This window comes from Microtus pennsylvanicus, chromosome 18 (assembly GCF_037038515.1).
Source record: "Microtus pennsylvanicus isolate mMicPen1 chromosome 18, mMicPen1.hap1, whole genome shotgun sequence".
In the NCBI taxonomy this organism is placed as follows: Eukaryota; Metazoa; Chordata; class Mammalia; order Rodentia; family Cricetidae; genus Microtus; species Microtus pennsylvanicus.
Genome location: NC_134596.1, coordinates 13,263,189 through 13,276,347, shown reverse-complemented (window position 1 = coordinate 13,276,347; position 13,159 = coordinate 13,263,189). Strand labels below are relative to the sequence as shown.

Here is a 13,159-nt window from a genome sequence, read left to right as displayed (position 1 = left end):
GATACCTCAATTATATTTCATAGTTTTAGAAACAAATGCTATTTAGATTCCCACTGAAGGAGGAGCTGTTGAAACACAATTTGGAAATGTGAAATGATTATTTGTTCAATTCATTTAGTCCAAGAGAATGCGAAAGAAAAGTTTACCCATTTTTAAATTTCCAGAATGGTTTTCTAACACGTAGGGAACTTAGCTAGTGAACACAATAATAACAAGCCGTCCCATCTTGTACCTTCCACTTCCTTCATATCTCAGGCAGACGCTGCTACCGTGTGTGGCTCAGGGCCCTCCTTTTCTCTTGCAGGTGCTGTGTGCGGTGGATGAAGGTCACGGGCTTGTTTGTTTTTGTGGTGGTGTGTTCTGTGAGTACCAGTATCTCCCAGACCTGCTATCGGATCAGTGTGGGTGCTGGGGGTCGTCCTGGGTGGACACAGCCCTTGTGCGCTTTGGGATGGATGGCAGAAGGACCTGAGGCCTGGGACCTCCTGTTAGCACTGACTGCAGAGTTTCTGGACCTGAGGCCTGGGACCTCCTGTTAGCACTGACTGCCTGAGCTTCTGGACCTGAGGCCTGGAACCTCCTGTTAGAGCTGACTGCCTGAGCTTTTGGACCTGAGGTCTGGGACCTCCTGTTAGAGCTGACTGCAGAGTTTCTGGACCTGAGGCCTAGGACCTCCTGTTAGCACCAACTGCAGAGTTTCTGGACCTGAGGCCTGGAACCTCCTGTTAGCACTGACTGCCTGAGCTTCTGGACCTGAGGCCTGGGACCTCCTGTTAGAGCTGACTGCAGAGTTTCTGGACCTGAGGTCTGGGACCTCCTGTTAGCACTGACTGCCTGAGCTTTTGGACCTGAGGCCTGGGACCTCCTGTTAGCACCAACTGCAGAGTTTCTGGACCTGAGGCCTGGGACCTCCTGTTAGCACTGACTGCCTGAGCTTTTGGACCTGAGGCCTGGAACCTCCTGTTAGCACTGACTGCAGAGTTTCTGGACCTGAGGCCTGGGACCTCCTGTTAGAGCTGACTGCAGAGTTTCTGGACCTGAGGTCTGGGACCTCCTGTTAGCACTGACTGCAGTTTCTGGACCTGAGGTCTGGGACCTCCTGTTAGCACTGACTGCAGAGTTTCTGGACCTGAGGCCTGGGACCTCCTGTTAGAGCTGACTGCAGAGTTTCTGACCTCTTTGAAGAAGATGCCGAGTGCGGATGCACATGGCAGGTTGAGGGGGGGTGAGGAAAGTCTGCCCTTAGCAGCACTGGTTGGGCTTCCGTGTGCAGGCAGGAGTCTGTGTATCTCTCTGGAAGAAGTAGTCAGTAAAAAATGGTGCATGTCATTCTTTCTGCCTGAATGGGGTACAGTCAGCCCCTAAGATCTGTGAGGGAGGGGCTCAGTGGTCCCCGACACCATGAAATGCAAACAGCGGTCTTGAACTTGGGAAGACTCACAGTTTCATTATGTTTCGGTTATTAATGTTCTCCTCTCTTTCCACTCACGCAACTGTGTGGTGCTGAAGCCTTTGCTGAACAGAGATTGAGAGTCAAAGGGGGTGGGGGTCAGGGTTCACCAGCTTTCCCTCGGGCCCCAAAGGCAACTTGAGCTCAATCATTAGGCTTCAAGCTTTTTAATTTGGGAAATGGACTTTCTTTTTTTCTCTCTTGTAGACACATCTGAAAGAATTTGAGAAATTGCTTTGAATTTCCATAGTATGGCATCTTATCATTAATTTCTTTAATCACTTGAATTTAATTAATAATGTTTTTTTTTGCTTTTTGCGATTTCCACCAACAAGCTAGCAAAGGTCACGGAGGTATATTCCTCTATTCTTTTAAGTGAGAAAATAACTCATATACACATCTGGCAGTCTAATTTGTGGCTGGGTATTTAGGGAATATCAAAGCAAAACTTGGAAGGGCGAGTCCTTAACTGAAAAGCATCAATAATCAAGGCTCACTGTAGCTAACCCAGGACAATGAATAAAAATATTTTTATGTTCTAATGCTATTAGGGTAAGCTGGTGAAATTTCTATACATAAACCGCACCTCTGTTTCTAATAGTAGTCAAAGTTATATAGGCCCTATGGTGTTCATATTATAAATATTTAATTAAATATTTTTGATGGTTACAGATTTTATTCAGCCTGTATCCGGATCAAGGAAAGATCTGGCAGCTGTTGGCTGTGTCACCAATGGAAAACTACTGTATCCAAAGCATGCGTGGGGTAGCAGTCACCTGTCGCCGCCGACAGGCACAAGACAAAGTCATTTAGGAACAATGACTCCCGTCAAAGGGTCAAGCACAGACGGTCAGAGCCAGTGTTCCTGGTACATGCACTGTTTCTTTTTTTTAATATAAGATTTATTTATTATGTATACAGTATTCTGCCTACATATATCCTATAGGCCAGTAGAGGGCACCAGATCTCATTACAGATGGTTGTGAGCCACCATGTGGTTGCTGGGAATTGAACTCAGGACCTCTGGAAGAACAGTCAGTGCTCTTAACCTCTGAGCCGTCTCTCCAGCCCCCCATGCACTGTTTCTTCAGGAGCTAGCTGGGGGACAGGGGGTCCAGGCTTCTCATCTGTCCTCTGTCCTGTGCTTCTGTCCACCCCATTCCTTAGCATTCCAGTACAGGTGATCCCTAGTGACTTGTCTTTGCATTCTGGGTCCTCCTTCTGGCTGTATCTTCTGTGTGGCTGCTGTGTTTTTCTTTTTAACATAATATTTTTATTGGCTGTTTGAGAGTTTCACATCATGAACCCTGATCACACTCACTTCCCAGGCCTCCCAGGTCTGCTCCCCTGCTCAGCTCTGCTGACCTCCTTCCCACAAAAAAAGAAGAAGAAAAACAAAACAAAATCAAGCCTAATTTGTGTTGCCCAGCAACTCACGGGAGCATGGTCAAGCTCCCAGTAGCCAGCCCCTTAAAGAAAACAGATGCCTTCTCTACCCCCATCCTCACCAGAAGTTATCAACTGTGGTGTCCTCACAGTTTGTAGGAGTTTTCTTTGAAGGCTTTCTATCTAGGCTGTCACTTTTTTAGGGTGGGATAGGGATTATCATAGAAGCCTCTATGTCCCTCCTTCTCAACTGTGAGTCTGCATTCATCCATACCACTGCAGTGGTAGCTTCCTTTCCCTTTCTAGTTGTTGTTTTTGTCTCTTCATTTTCTCTTGCCTTGGAATCTTCTGTTGAAAACCATTGTTAGGATAGTTGGATACTGAGTTACACAGTTTTTAAGGGTAGAGACAGACAACATCTTAGCCTCTGTATTACTTGGAGGGTTGAGGTAAACCTGGTCAGAAGCCAGGTAATTGGGTAGGGAGTGTTGGAAGCCCGGAGTGAACATGTGTGTTGTCTGACTTGAACATGGCCATGTCAAGGATTCCACTGTCTTAGACCCATGGGAATGGTGTGCAGATATTGAGTGTGTGTAAAAACTGGCGGCTATAGCTTCCTCTTCTCATATTTCCGCAACCCAATACTCCTCCTTACAGAGACCTCCCACTGAGATGAGCTAACTCCTCCCCCTCGTGCAGAACAGAATAAATGTACTGAGTTTCTGGGCTGTAGAGTTGGTGCCCTCTGCCTCAGCGAGCACAGTCCCCCTGATCCCAGCTTTTCTCTCTGTGTGTCTGTCTTTCTTTCTTCATTCTTGACTCCTCCAGTCAGGTTCCTGGGACCATGCCATGCAGGACGTGGTGAGTGGTGCCTTGGAACAGGGGCGCCTAACTTTGGGGAACCTGCATAGTCGGGCAAGGGGATGCTGCTGAGAGAAGCCTGCAAGTGAAGGAAGAGAGAAAGAGGAAGGGAAGAGGGGGCACAATTCCAAGTGCTGGGAGTATGATTGAAAGGTCAGGATTCTGGGAGATTCTCTCTCTCTCTCTCTCTCTCTCTCTCTCTCTCTCTCTCTCTCTCTCTCTCTCTGTCTCTCTCTCTCTCTCTCTCTCTCTCTCTCTCTCTCTTCCTTGGTTGAAAAAAAATCCAAGATTGTCCCCTGCTGTCTCCTCCCCCTGTTTCCTTCAATGCACTGGCTTCATCCTGGCCCCCAGCACTCAGATGCTGCTCTCCCTACCCTACCCCTGGGTGACTTCAAATCTCTCAGGCCCTACATAATTGATGGATCCTGTCTTCAGTGAGACTCACAGAAGGAGAGGGGTCAGAAGCAGGGGATGGGACTCAGTGCTGTGAGGACCAACAGTAAAATCCTTGTCACACGGGCATCCTACACAGCTGGAGCAGTTTAGGGGGAGACTAGAAACCAACAGGTAAAGCCCTCTTATCCTCCCACCATGGTGTGCCACGTCTATTCTAAAGCACCTCCACAAAGCTCTTCATTGACAGTCCTGTGTCTAGTCTCCACCAAGGGGCTCACGGCCTGTCCTGCCCAGTGGCCCATGTGTTTTGGGCAACACAAGTAGCAGGAAGCTCATTTTCTGTTTTCTGGATGAAAGAAGAAAAAAGAAAAGATAGAAAGAGATGGGGAAAGCCAGGCAGGAGGGCAGGGATGCTCAGGGATGTAGGAGGAGGCCACTTGTTCATATCGGCCTCCCAGAACCAAAATAACCACACAGTAACTATATTAATTAAAACACTGCTTGGCCCATTAGCTCTAACTTCTTATTGGATATTAATTTAACCCATCTCCATTAATCTGTGTATCACCATGTGGCAGTGGCTTACCAGCAAAGATTAGGCATGGCTGACTCTGGCGGCGGATCCATAGCGTCTATCTGACTCCGCCCTTCTTCCTCCCAGCATTCAGTTTCATCTTCCCCATCTACCTAAGTTCTGCCCTATCAACAGGCCAAGGCAGTTTCTTTATTCATGAATGGTAATTTCAGCACACAGAGAGGACTCCCGCATCACAGGGATGTAGGACAATTATTGCTCCATGGGAGGCTGATTTCATTTTCACTGTGGGCTCCTCGGAACAAGTCCACTGTCACCACAGATTTCCAATAGCTCCTCTCCCAAGACGCTAGTCTCTAAATGCACAGTGAGGGTTTGTGTGGCCCTCTTGGGCCTTACTCCAGCTGGGGATATGTGGGCTACAGGAGGTGTAGTGAGATGCTCCACGGAGGGAGGTTCTGCTAGACTCGAAGAAGGGGCTGAAACAACAGACGAATGTCTCCCTGCAGAAAAATCCTCCAAGCACCCAGAGATAACGTGAAAAATATCTCTTTAGCCAGTGGTTGACCAACGCACCCAGGTCAAGGAACCTCCACCCTGCACACAGATCTTCCATAACTTCCGTAGCTTTGAGATATATCACATCACAACCTTAAATGGGCTTCCACACATAGGTTGCTTTTAGGATCCTGTCCCCAAGTTATGTTTCAATCAATTAGACAGTTTTACAGAGACAACTCTCAGTTCTAGTCATTTTGAACAAATGGGGGATTTACAGAGCAGAGATAATGTAGGGGTAGCTGTTAACCAGCGTCTTCTGGCTTGTCTGGAAGAATTATGTTCTTTGTGATAGGGCACAGGGCTCAGTACCTAGCTCACAGCGAGGGCCGTATTCTCTGAACTAGCAGACAGAAGCATGCTTGAATCTCTAGTTTATTATTTTTGATTGTTTTTTCCCCGTTCAGTTCTAGGATGTGGGGTGAGGCGTGACTGTAATGATCTTAGCAATCGAGAAGCTCAGGCAGGAGAGGACAATCTACTACACAGTGAGACCCTGTCTTAAAAACACCAGAACTAAGAAACAGACAAGGCGTGTTGGGGCGGAATGGGGTTCTGACCCCAGAGGGAAGTTCTTAGAAGAAAGAGAATTTAGCACAGCCCTTGTTTTCTCCCTTCTTGACCTTTGCCGGCCTTCCTGGTTGGAGCTGAGGCCAGAGGCACGGGCCGTGTGCTGGGACAGGAAGGCCGCTGGGTTGGAGAGCCGTTCTCCCTCCATTTGGGGAATAACAAGGCTATGTCTTCCTTGTGAACATCTGCGTTCCCTGGTAGCAGTCAGGCTCTGTCAGCTCAGTAATTGCAGGGTTTATTTTAGAAACCTGTAATTGCAGGCACCTGAAGTCCTTTGTCCCCGAATTGTTGTCTGTGCTTGTTATGGGAGAGGGTGGTGGGGCTCCCAGGCCACTATGGAAAGGAGCAGAGGCCAGGGACCCTTTGTCCACAGGTTACTAGATTTACCTCCCCTTCCCTCCCTCTCTCCACCTCTCCCCTCGCCTTCCTTCTCAACACCTCATCCTTTGTCTTCCCTCTCTCTCTCCATGCTCTGCCCCTCGGCACACCTTGAGCTGTGGCCAGAGCTACCAATGAACGTAGAGGAAAACCCTGTAGGGAATGAAGACAATTTTCTCCATTACCCTTTTAGGGTCTCTGAACCGTACCCCATAAATTAGACAACAAAACACGGAACTCATGCGAGCACGTGCGTGCGCACACACACACTATATATATATATATATACACACACACATATATAACAAGTGTATATATGTATATAAATATACATACAAACACACACACATATATAAAAATTATTTTAAGACATTGACTCATATGATTGTGAAAGCTAAGAATTCCACATGCAAGACCAAGTGGAACTCAAAGGCCTGGGTGCTTGGGATGGCAGTGGTAGGTGGTGTTCCAGTCTAAGATCAAAGGCCTGAGCCTAGAGAAGGAGATGAAGATTGGGTTCACTAGCGAGCAAGTGGACTGCCTCCCCTCAGGGACCTCATCCACCTGGATTTGTGGGTTGGATGAGATCTGACGTGTTGGGGGAGGGCACTTAGCTTCATTAAGTCCACCCGTTCAAAGGTTAATTTCTTTCAGAAACACTGTCCTCAGAGCAATGGGAGAAGGCAGTCCCGACTGTCCTGGAGCTCACTCTGTAGACCAGGCTGGCCACAAACCCGCTAAGATCTGGCTTCCTTTGCCTTCTGAGTGCTGGGATTAAAGGCGTGCGCCACTACACTCAGCTGCCCCTTTAATGTTTGTGGTCTCCCTTTGAGTGACTACCGGAGGGTGTTTTTACGTCACCTGATCCCCCCCCCCCCCCGCACTACTGCTTTACACCCCCTCCCAAAGACTCATGCACTATTTTGAGAGGTTGTAGACTCTTTGAGGGGCGTGACCTACTGTAGGCAGTGGATCAGTGGAGCGGGCCTTGAGGGTTATAGCCCAGCCTTTTTGGCCCCAGCTTCTCTTCCAGAATGTTCTCACTGCAATGGAACCACCTGCCTTCCCCAGCATGAAGACTAGGTCTTCTCAAACTGACAGCCAGGATGAATTGTTTCTGTTCTCGAGTTTGTTCTTGTCATGTATTTGAGCATTCGTAGAAGAAGAATAACGGCTTCACCCGAGGTCAAAGGCTTTGTTTTACCAGGCAGTAGATAGATAAAAGCTCAACTCCGGGAGAAACTCCCGCTGCTCTTCTGAGTTTTGCCTCTAGGTGGCACTGTTCTACTTTCTGTCGTCTTCAAGGCCTATTAAACTATTTCTTCTGAGTAGGGTTTGGGGAAAAGACCAGGACAGGAACGGTTTTAGGCTGGCCGAGCAACAGGGTTTCTTGGACCTTTTCTTTGTAAATTTTGTTCCATGTGTGACTTCCATTTTCGGTTTGTTCCTTCTAAACCCAAGTGTCGAGCAGTGTGGGGCAGCCGTCATACAGATCACAGGGCTCACCCAACATTTCCTTTAGTTTAAAGCAGTATGTCTTGAAAATTAACAAAAAAATAAAATAAAAAAGAAAAGGAGCCATTTATTGAAAGACTTTCGCCAGCACGCAAAGGGAACCTCGTAGCTACCCTCCCTCCAATAAACCAGCTGCACTTCTAGGGGCCGAAGGCACCGACCGTTAGTAAATCCTGAACCCAGCAAGCTCTTTCTGAAGGCTTTGGAGACCTGGCTCAAAATGCCTGGGCTAGTTGTCCTGGACAGTCGGCTGTCGCTCTTACACACTCCATGGTACTGGGACCTGGCAGCAGAGGTGGGAGGTTCTGAGGGTCAAGGCAGCTGAGGAACATGGGCTCTTAGGTTGTACAACACACAAGCAGGGGTGTAGGAGTTGAGGGGAAGAGGGCGCTGGGCCCACCCAGTGCCCTGGGAAGGATTGTGAAGTGGGAGCGGCCTCTTATCCTGACCCTTCTTGTTTGCTGTGGACATCGTTGATTTTCGCCAGTTTCAGAGTGCTTTTAAACCTCCTTGTGGTTTCTCAGCTTGCAAGCAGGGGTTTGAGACCTTGTGACTTAGATGAGCGCATGTGTTTCATCTTCTACGGACGCGTGAACTTGGACAGAAATTTTATGCTAGCTGTAACAGGGGAAACAAGAAGACAGGCATGAGCACCGCGTAGATAGTATTCAGAACTCAAGCAACAGATGTTCAGCATGATAGAGCTGCCTAAAACCAATCGGATGTGTCGTAATGAGGGACTGGAGTGATAAGTGGCTCAGGGTACGGGGCCTGGAGAAAGGCTGGACGGACATTTCTTCCGGAGCTCTCCGAGGAAGGGGTGTGTCTTGGGGCGGGGTCAATGGGTTAGTAGGCGTTTCTTCCTTGCTCTGTACTTCACCTTGATCCGCCCTCAGCTGTGAACCTCAGCGGCCACGTGGACTCCGTGATGCTTCAGCTGGACCTGGCAGGGCCCCTGATGGTTGGTGGACCAAGCGGTTCGGGGAAAGAGGAGCATATCGTGGTGGTGGTGACCCAGGCAGACCCAATGGGCAGCAGGCGGCGGCGACCACAGGTTATACTTCCGCAGTTGTTTGAAAGGCATTGTAAAATCTCACTACGCCTCATCATAAATGGAGCTTCTTGTTGAGTGGATTTGACGGAAGCCGAAAGGCAGGCACTCCGTTATTAGCGAAGCCGTTGATGCTTTTCTTTCTCTTTGTCATTGAAATTATTTTTCCATGCCATTGCAGTCAAGTGACACCTGCAAGCTTTTCATGCAATAACAATTTCCACTCGCTTATTCAGAGAAGCATTATGGATGTTGGCAGTTTTTGTTGTAAAGCGCAAGTCTGTCTGGGACTCGGCTGACGTCACAGAGGACAGGTGGAGGCTACACCTGTGTTTGTGGCATTGCGGAGCCCATAGATCCCTGAGTCATGTGTTTGTAGGGCCCCATTCTGAAAATGCACCTGTGTGCAGAAGGAGAGCCAGCGGCAATCAGGGTCTAGGCCTCTCTATGGAGCCTCACCTGTCCCCAAGTCCCGGGGTCAGTGACTTCACTGGACACCCACGGGAACACCTGCCTGTAAGATATGTCCTGTGCTCAGGAGTTTTCCCTGGTGTCACCAGCCATTGGAAGGAAGCCCTGTTTATGTGCGAGGCTGTGCCTCTTACATTTTCCTGTTCTGCAGATCGTGGTCCTTAGGACAAAAGTCTAATCATAACCAAGGATGGTAACTGTCAAAGGCTGGTACACCGTTAGCATAGAATGACCTTAAGACAGAAACTAAATTCCCATGTGAGGTGCACAGCCCGCTGCAATGAAAGAGGGGGGCAGATGTGTCTACCCTGTGCCTATTGACTCATGTTGAAGACATGGGGTATAAGTTGATGCCTTTAAACATTATTCTACAATTAAAAAATTTAATTGCCATACCATGCATATATACTTATATGGCAGAGTAATAGTTGGATACTCACATACACACAAAGTGTGATAATCGAATCAGAGTCACTGACACTGATGTCTTCTCAAACATTCATCGTCTCTGTGGCAGAAAGTTGCACGATCCAAAGTTATTTTACCACGTCATTATTACAGGTTCCCCGCTATGCTACGGATAACTATAAGTAGGGTCTGTTGTCTAGGTACCTTCTCGGCATAGTTATTGTCCGGATCAAATGAGTAGTATCACTTGTCCTTGCTCTGGCCAGAAGGCTCCCTGTAACACGCTGGCACTCTGCGCATGCCCACACACACATCCATCTCCAGACACACAGAGAACATTTCCCTCAGACACATCTTTGCAAGCCTCCAAGTCTTCGAGGATGATTTCTGTTTCCTCACGCAGGAGGTTCTCTGCAGAGACCGATCTTAGAGCTCCTGTGTTCTGTTTGGTTTCTCTCCATCTGTGAGGGAGACCCGTCCTCCCCATGGAAGGTTCCTCTCTGGTCCCCGAGGCTGCCATCTGCTATGTTGGCTCAGGGCAGGTTTGTCTGCCGCTGCTGCGGTTCCAGCTCAGCTCTGTGGGAGGAGGATCAGGATCGCTGTGACACAGGGTGCTGGGGTTTCTTGGGGCAGGTTTGTGGCTTCCTGACTGTAAGCAGAAATCAATTCTAAGGAGGTATTTTTTTTAATTGCCTCAGAGGACTAAAAGATTACCCAAGACTCAAATAATTCCAGTACATTTTAATGATTTATTTTACTCATAAATCAGTATTGTTGGCCTTCCTTACCCACCACAGGTTCTACTATATTCAAAAATTAGATGAGAATATTTGCAAAAAAATTGTGTCCGTTCAGAAGATATAACTATGTTTCACGGTGCTTATACACAAAGACTTACTATAATTGTAAATTTTGACTTCTGCAGGCCACTCACAACTGGACTGTCCTTTTAAATCCAAGAAGCGAGCACACGCTGGTGAGCAGAACTTTTGAGATCGTGAGCAGGTGGGTTTGGGGTTTCGGGATGAGTTTTCTGGGTAAGGCTTATCATTTCCTCTTTGTCTTCTGCGGGTACACCAGCGTACCCAAGACTGACTTATGAGGAATAATGGTTTTTTGTTTTTTATCTACTGTTCTGGAGGCTGGGAAGGCCAAGAGCACACAGGGTCAACATTCTTGACATAGGGCCTTTGGCGGCATCCAATGGCAAGACAGAGCAAGCCTGCCAACCCGGGGCACTCTTCTCCCCCAGCTGCAGGTACCATTTGAGGAGTCACCTAAACCTACGCACCTCCCCAAACACGATCAACACGTAACTGGCAGATTGAGTTTCCAGGACTGACCTTTGGAATGGCACACCTAAACTCTATCACTTGCTTAAGGAAGTCCAGCCTATCGCACACTTGGGCACACGTAGTCACAGATGAGCAATGCGATTTGAGCCAGGTACTCAGATGTTCAGTGTAGCCGTCAAGCGCAAACCTCTGCAGGAAACACTGTAACTATCCTGGTCAGGAGAAAAGAGGATTGACTTCAGTACCCATTTTGAAGGGATGGCATGTTTTAGTCAGTGCTCAGTTTTACTAATAGTATACATAGTACTTGTATAGTACTATGGCAGTTCATAGAAGAGATTTGAGTATCCTGGTTTGGGTATCTTTGGGGATCCTGGATATAACCTCTTGTATCCGGTGGGGATTTGAGGCTTCTTTGGCTTTTTATTTAACTGAAAACACTCTCTCGAGACCACCTGCACTGTGGTTGTGGTTATGACCATTGTGGTTATGACCAGCTAGGGTGCGTGTCCTGGACAGCTGAAACATCACACGTATTTATGAGACTGGGAATTGGACAACAGGCTGTTGTCAGGCTTAGCGTACATTGAGGGCTGTCTTCCTGGGTCACAGACATCATCTTGTTTTGTCTTCCTTGTATATCTGGGTCCTTATCTCTGCTGAAGGACGCAAGTCCCACTGAATTAAGACTACCCTCATGACTTCATTTTAACATTCTTCCTTAAGAACCATCTCTACATGATCGTGTTCTGAGGTCTGGGGAGTTAGGAGTTCACTTGGGGTGGGAGTTGACACTATGAGGCTCACCAAAGTTAAAGATAGAGAGACTTTTAGCAAGCTCTTCTGTTTCATCACGTCACACTTGATGGTCTGCAGGCTTCTCATTTTTGGCACTGTTTGACACTCTCAGGGACTAAAGTTTAACTAGCCGGTGAGTGTCTGTATTAGCAGCTGAAGCACCTCATTACATTGGTAAGGATGAGGAAAATGAATGACTAAACCCTTTGCCATCTGCAGGCTAATTGCTGAGTGGTGCCTTCAAAAATCTAAAGAGTTCTTGTTGAGTGTCCCAGAAAGATTGGGCCTTGCGTTTTAGGCCTGTACTTAGGGCTCTTTTGTCTGAGAGATTGTGCATTTGGCTGAACCACTGTGGAATAATACCCTGGGCTCTGGCTCTGGCCATGCTGGCTTGCTAGAAAGGATGTTGAAGAAGTACAGTAATTATTCACAGTGTCCTTGATCAGCCTCAAGACCTTTGATTTATTTTGCAGGGAGGCTGTTTCGATCAGTATCCAGGCTTCCCTCCAGCAGAGTCGCCTCGTCCCTCTCTTGCTGGCCCATCAGTTCCTCGGAGCGAGTGTTGAAGCGCAAGTGACCATCGCTGTGGCCATCCTCACGGGGGTTTACACTCTGATAATATTTGAGGTAACGGCCATGCCTGCTTCCTATGATCTACCAGCACCCATAGTCAGGACAGTTTGTTAGCTACTTTGATAGACTCAACTTCAGTTGGTGAAGTTGGGAAGGTGTGATTTCTAAGGATTAGAATGTCCCTTAGTCTAGGTAGAAAAGGCAACTGTCTCCTAATTTAGTTGCAGATTCATGAGTACTGATCAAACAAGGTCAGATGTAAGAGGGCCAGAACAGCTTAGTGAGCTGTCTGTAAGTTTCCATCTATGTATTTTGTAACTGAATTTTTAATGCTGCCTTTCGAGTGCTTATATAGTTGAGATACAAATATGCAAAGCTTTGTTGGATATACATTTTGTAAATATTCTTCTAGTGTGCCTTATGAGGTTTGTGTGTCTTAGAGATTATGATTTAGTGTTATGTCTAAGAATGTACTGCTCAGTTATAAGTTACAGACAGTGTTTAAAGTTTTAGCTTTGAGCTGGTATCTATGTGTGTCTTAGATGGAGGTTTCTTCTCCGGTCCATGGCTGCTCCATCAATTATCCCAGCGCCATTTATCAAGGGAGCACTCTCTCCTCTGTTGAATTGCTTTGGTTCCTGTATAAAATTTTAAAAAGGGGAGCATTGCATGGGCTGAAGAGATGGCTCAATGGTTAGAGCATTTGTTATTGTTACAGAGGGCCTGGGCTTCATTCCCAGAATTCACATGGAGGCTCACCACTGTCCACAACTGTCCCAAGGGATCCGACCTCCTCTTTCGCTTCCAGGCATGCACATAGTACACAGACCTATGTATGAGTGAAACAATCAAATGCATAAAATAAATTATCGAAGAAATCATTTAAGAAGCAATTAGAGCTTTGTGGGGCCTAT

General features: G+C 47.3%; 1 protein-coding gene across 2 annotated transcripts in view; it reads left to right on the top strand.

Moving 5' to 3' along the window:
- Oca2 (OCA2 melanosomal transmembrane protein) overlaps positions 1–13,159 on the top strand; it is a 220,857-nt gene that overhangs the window by 42,627 nt on the left and 165,071 nt on the right. For both annotated transcript variants that reach the window (XM_075952458.1, XM_075952457.1), the window contains exons 5-9: positions 305–362; positions 2,123–2,195; positions 8,546–8,703; positions 10,505–10,584; positions 12,146–12,299. In XM_075952458.1, coding sequence (XP_075808573.1) covers positions 305–362; positions 2,123–2,195; positions 8,546–8,703; positions 10,505–10,584; positions 12,146–12,299 — 523 coding nt within the window. The remainder of the gene's footprint in view (positions 1–304; positions 363–2,122; positions 2,196–8,545; positions 8,704–10,504; positions 10,585–12,145; positions 12,300–13,159) is intronic.